The sequence below is a fragment of the Setaria italica genome, chromosome III, assembly GCF_000263155.2.
Source record: "Setaria italica strain Yugu1 chromosome III, Setaria_italica_v2.0, whole genome shotgun sequence".
In the NCBI taxonomy this organism is placed as follows: Eukaryota; Viridiplantae; Streptophyta; class Magnoliopsida; order Poales; family Poaceae; genus Setaria; species Setaria italica.
Window position 1 is genome coordinate 31,019,135 of NC_028452.1, and position 6,113 is coordinate 31,025,247.

At 41.2% G+C, this 6,113-nt stretch overlaps 1 protein-coding gene across 1 annotated transcript; it reads left to right on the forward strand.

Moving 5' to 3' along the window:
- Window positions 1-4,360: 4,360 nt before the first annotated feature.
- LOC101786430 (expansin-A33) lies at window positions 4,361-5,740 on the forward strand. Its single transcript, XM_004962451.2, has 3 exons — window positions 4,361-4,569; window positions 4,680-4,998; window positions 5,099-5,740. The coding sequence occupies exons 1-3, from the start codon at window positions 4,431-4,433 to the stop codon at window positions 5,406-5,408; spliced, it is 768 nt and encodes a 255-aa protein (XP_004962508.1). The 5' UTR covers window positions 4,361-4,430; the 3' UTR covers window positions 5,409-5,740.
- The last annotated feature ends 373 nt before the right edge of the window (window positions 5,741-6,113 follow it).

Consider the following 6,113-nt stretch of genomic DNA (forward strand, 5'->3'; position numbering starts at 1 on the left):
TTAGAATACGGACAAAGGACAACAACTTTCATTGGTCAAAATATTTTTTTTACAAAGCAAACTGTCCTAATCTTCAGTCAATTCAGAATATACAATCTGTCTTGAGTTCTAACAGCCGATGGTAAAACCTTGATTATCTACTAAACCACTCATCTAAAAATTATGAAAATTTACTAGAGAATGCAAAATTATGTTATCCATAACTTTGGTTATGTGGATCTTTGAATTAAAAATCACTAAGATTAATTAATCATTGTAGCAACCTCAGGTGCTGAATCTGACAACACAAAACTAACAGTCCACTTTAGAATTTCATATCTGGAGTTCTAGCCAACTGAAAATTATGATCTATACCAATCTGGACAGCTTGATAAAATACCTAAAACTTAGATATTCATTTGAAGAACTGATTTGGCATCTATGGTCCCTTCAAACTGAACAGATCTATTACTGTTCAGCAACTCGTCAAAACAAAACAGCCATCTTTGAACTGTAATATCTCTTAAACCATATGGCTAAAATTTATGATCTAGGAATTCATGAAACGACCTCTGAGTCTTCTAAAAAAATCTCTACAGGTGGTAAAATTAATTCGGACCGTAGAATGGCCAAATTTGATGATGAACAGAAACTGCCCAAAACAGTCACCCAGCAGAGACTAAGAACGAGATTAGTATCTAGTCCACTAATCCAACGAGAACAGCCAGTTGCATGGATTAACACTCATCCAAAAACAGGGGATTTAGGTTAAAATCATCTCACTTTGATTCTCCGAAAGAAAACCAAGTGTTTCTGCAGCTTCTTACTCTCCTTGTCTCTCTACCTGTTTCTCTCCTTCTCTTGTTTCTCAGCGGAAACAATAGATCGGCAGGGGATATGTCAGCCAAAGAGGTCACTTCCACACCACAGGGGAAAAGGAGGATGGAAGGGTCGCTGGTGGAAAGAGGAGTAAAGGAAAATTAAATGCTGCAAAGGCCTGGCCACGGGAGAGGGAAGAAAGGAAACGGATTTGGTCATTAAGGTCACGTATATTTTCTTTCTCCATTAAAAATTGAACCAAACTTCATACAATCGCCAAAAATTCATCTGATGTACAAAGTAAACATATTGGTAGCAAAATAGAATCATCTTGATGAGCTCTACGTAGTGGTGGTCTCTGATCATCCATCCGAGCCACCATTCAAAAAGTAAATTTTTGGCCTCTTTCCAAGCACCCGGTCAACGACTTCTATAAGAATTTCCCGGGTATTACAAAATAGTGATTTTTCAAAGCATGTGAAATAGTTAGAATTAAACTCCTATCTTTAGTTTGGTGTTTGTTATTTTACTGTTCTTACAGGAGTTGATGGTCATTAATTACCGTCAACACTACAAAACGTGTATGGATGACAAGAAGCCAACCGGTATGAAATGCAAATCCGATTTCTATTCAATATTTGTAACTTTTTATGTGACCTACATTCTATGTCCATTATAGCAAAAACAGATGTCATGTTCCAATACGAATGACCTATAGTTTAGGTTAAAATTTTCTCGCAGCTTGTAAACTTACCTATCACTGAACATGTATTTTGTTTAATTTTTTGATGTGCGACTTTGACGTGGTGAGGTTATACATGAGACTTTATAATTCCATTATGTTACAATTTCTATATGGAGCGTGGTATTAGCCTTGCACTATTGCTTTGATGCAATGTACATACCTAATATGCATTGCATGTGAGAACTAAATACTGATTATGAAAATAACTACTCAGCCTTTGCTCTTCCTGTGACAACCTATGGGGCAGTGACTTAGCACTAAGTTTTTCTTATGCATACAAATTCTTTTATTCAGCATGATATTTGAACTTGCTGAATGGATCACTCCGACTCGATGCCTTCCATGGTCAACACAAGGAAATTATGCAGTGTCAAACAATGTGTGTTGTAGCCTACATAAGATAGATGTAGTTGTGTTGTTCATCATGATTCGATTCATGATTTTTGGTCAATTGTTTATTTTTCAAAAATGAATTATTATCCAAATATATTTAATGCAATATGCATTGCGACAGGGATGTTCCTGCTGCAAAAACCTAAATGCAGCCATTGTACTTTGTTGCTATAAGTTATTGCCACAACTTGTTGCCACCAATATTTAATGCTTCTATAATAGTTAATAACCTCGAACAATACTTTGTTGCGATATCACTTCTTGCTTCTAAATATTTTTCGTTGCATAACTTATTGTTGCCACCATACATGTTTCCGTGGCAATATAGTCAATTTCAACGAATCAGTCTGTGTTGCCATATATGCGTGGCAATATAGTCAATTTCAACGAATCAGTCTATGTTGCCATATATGCGTGGCAATATACTCTATCATCATAATGTTGGCCCTTGCCAAACAACCTATTGCCACATTGTCAATCCATTGCAGCTAAATACTATAACAATGCCTACTTGCGTGGCAATACATGCTACTGCCATGACATCGGCAGTTGCAGCAACATAAAAAAACCATTGACCACAAAGGTAATTGCAACGGCTCGCAACCAAACCCCCATTGTGGTAATTTGTACCTATTGCATAGCACTATTGCCACTTTTTTCAACTATTGCCATAGGCTAAAAATCTAGTAGTGCATCCACATCAACACAGGCAATGCATTTCTTGAGTGTATGATGAGAACATGAAATATACAATTTTTAGATCATTAGAATGAACTACTGTTTTATTATCATTTACCATATGTGAATTGTCCAACACAAATATAAGCTTTGCACACAAATAATGGACATTTCTAGCTAGTACCATGTGGTGCACGAAACTAGACTCGTTCAGTTTAATCCCTTTCTTGATCTACTCACATGGATACAAACAAAAACTAGGGCCCATATGAGAAATTATCTTTGTTAGAGGGCATGTGCGTTGCGCATATAAGTCCAAGCAATGCAGAATTGCAGATCGAGGAGCAACAGAGATCGGAGAAGCAATCCCAACATGGCGATGGAATCTTAACCACGTACTTGCCAATCTCTAGATCTAGCAATCAATCTGTCAGCTCTTCTGGAATTCACAAGCCCCCCTTTTCGAACTTTCTAATTTTTGTAACGCGTTCCGATCGTAGTATGCAGTAAATTCTCCATGCTATCATGTTCTAGACCCTTAGTTCGCGGGCTTCACATGTGTTCCAGTTAATTATTCACGACTACGTAGCACAAAGTGAATTTTGCGGATATTAAAATATGGGCAGTACAACTACTGCAAGGTTGACCTGCAGGGGAATTTGAGTTAAGAACGACGTCCATTTGGTTGAATTTATCCGTCCGGCCGGAAGGTACGGCGATGTACGCCGTGCTGATGATGGGCCTATGACGAAGATTATTGATTGGTTTAAAGCTTATAATTTCCTGGAGAACATACCCTCGTAGGCCCTAGCTTGCTACTTGCTGGCTACAAGTTCAGACAAGCAGCTTAAAACCACAGCCTCGATCGAGTTTGAGAAACACTGGGGGTGTATGCATACGTCACGGATGACAGTTTTGTTTTTGTTTTACAAAAATATAGACATAAAAGAGAAACAAGCTAGGGTGTCAATCGTATTACTTGAATTCATTTTCAATACAATATATCATACTTTTAATAACACTGCAAAAAACTAAACCATCGTCTTGGATCTCTGGGTCAAATATGTTCTGTATATAGAGTTCACTTTTCGTTGCATATGCTTTGACATTCTATCGTACTTTTTTTTCAAGACATTGTAGCATACCATGCTTTGATAACACTGCTGGTAATAAACATTATAGCTATATTCTCCGGGGGCAAATAGATCTGGTATAACTTCCCTAGACACACATTTACCTTAACATTTGTTATCAACTTATCATGCATGAGGCAATGCCTTAAATGTGCAAAAGTTATGCACCCTTAAGTATTTCTCTCAGTTTCCACCGACTTCAGAAATGTCAACTTAACAGAATATTTCTTTCCACCACCGTTTCCAGGTTGAAATTTTCCTGCGGATTCCCCTATCACATGCTCGATAGTGTGCCTGAGTAGGAATCTAAGGTTAGGGCACATGGACGCGGGAATTTACGCAGACAAAGAAAACTTTTTTTACAGCCTCCCGAACATGGACAACACGTCAGATATTTGTTTTGTATTAGTTTGAAAACTTGCCGTGTATCAAAGTCAAAGAACGAACGAAGAGATGCATCAAACTGAAATGACCACGCTACTCGCTAATGCCAAGATCATTAACGAACCTGCAACTTGATACTAACTAACCGCTGTAACAGTTGGAGGCTCGCCATGCCATCACTATAAATCCCAGGGTCGTCAAGGGGACTGCCACTCAACGCAAACACAAGCACAAACGCAACCCTACAGTACAAAGTCTTCCTGCTGCTCTTGCTAGCGTGCACTTGGTAGATCCAAAAGATGGCAAAACCAGCGGTGCCCGTGGTGCTTCTTCTCTCTTTGCTGTGCGGATTGGATTCCCATGCAGTAGACGGCCAGTACTACTGGTCGCCTGCGACGGCGACATTCTACGGTGGCGGCGATGGCTCGGGCACCATGGGTTAGTTCCTTGCATTGCTTCCCCTCCATTTGTACACCTCCATTTTCAAAGCAGATCTCTCTCCTCACATGGTTTGATCTAACTAAGACGAATGATCTTGTGCGGTGCAGGCGGCGCTTGTGGGTACGGCAACCTTTACAACGCCGGGTACGGGCTGAGCAACGCGGCGCTGAGCACGGCGCTGTTCAACGACGGCGCTATGTGCGGCGCGTGCTACACCATCGTCTGCGACATTAGCAAGAGCAGATGGTGCAGGCCCGGCACGTCGGTTACCATCACGGCCACCAACTTCTGCCCGCCAAACTGGGCGCTGCCCAGCGACAACGGTGGCTGGTGCAACCCGCCGCGCCGGCACTTTGACATGTCGCAGCCGGCCTGGACCACGATCGCCATCTACCAAGCCGGTATTGTCCCGGTGAACTACCAGAGGTACTACACAAAGAGATGATCCAACGACAAGAGATGCAGACTTGAAGATCTTCTGCGTACAATGTGATGATTAATGTGCTTCATTGTGTACGTGCTGCAGGGTGTCGTGCAAGAGGAGCGGCGGCATGAGGTTCACCATCAACGGGAGGGGCTACTTCGAGCTGGTGACGGTGACCAACGTCGGTGGCAGCGGCGTGGTGTCACAGATGTGGATCAAGGGGACGAACACAAACTGGCTGACGATGAGCAGGAACTGGGGCATGAACTGGCAGAGCACGGCGTACCTCAACGGCCAGAGCCTGTCCTTCATGGTGAAGATCGACGACGGCCGCGTAGTGACGGTGTGGAACGTCGTCCCGTCCAACTGGTACTTCGGGGCAACCTACACCACCAGCTGGGCTAACTTTTAGCAGATGTGTCTCAACAGAAAACGCTCGGAGAGATCGACAAGACGTGGAACTAGTATATAGCTATACATATATATTTGACTTAATTACTATTACTATGAGCCCTATGACGATCGATTAATGCCGTACCCTCTTAGGCGTAGATAGGCATTGAACCCTGCTCATTTTCTCATTTTCTATTTTGTTCTAATCGATGATTTTGCCAAGTCCTGCCTGTAACACCTGCATTCGTACTACTTAGTCAGCGGCTTGGGATCACGGAGCCCTCTAAGTAATCAATGCAGTAACTACATGTGTATGGAGCAAATAATGCTTATTCATTTACTAAGCTGTCACTACCTCCAGTCAATTAAGCTTGACGTTCAGACAACAAAAACAAGCAGAAAACAAGCAGTTTCCCATTTCCTTTCGTCCATGGGCCAGACGGCACGCAGACATTAATGTTTAGCCAATAGATTTATGGAACATACAATTCATTTGCATTGCTTGCAGATGGCAGACATTATTATAGAACCCATAAATTTACTAATTATGAGATGGGTGCTTTAACCACTCAACCAAGGATGCAAAGGATCGTATATTGCATCACAGTTAACCAACTTCTATATAATAAGGCATAGCAAACAAAAATGAAATTAAAAATATTTGGAGATGAAAAATATTCAGGTATGACTATGGAAACACCTGTATGAACCATCGAATTGAAAG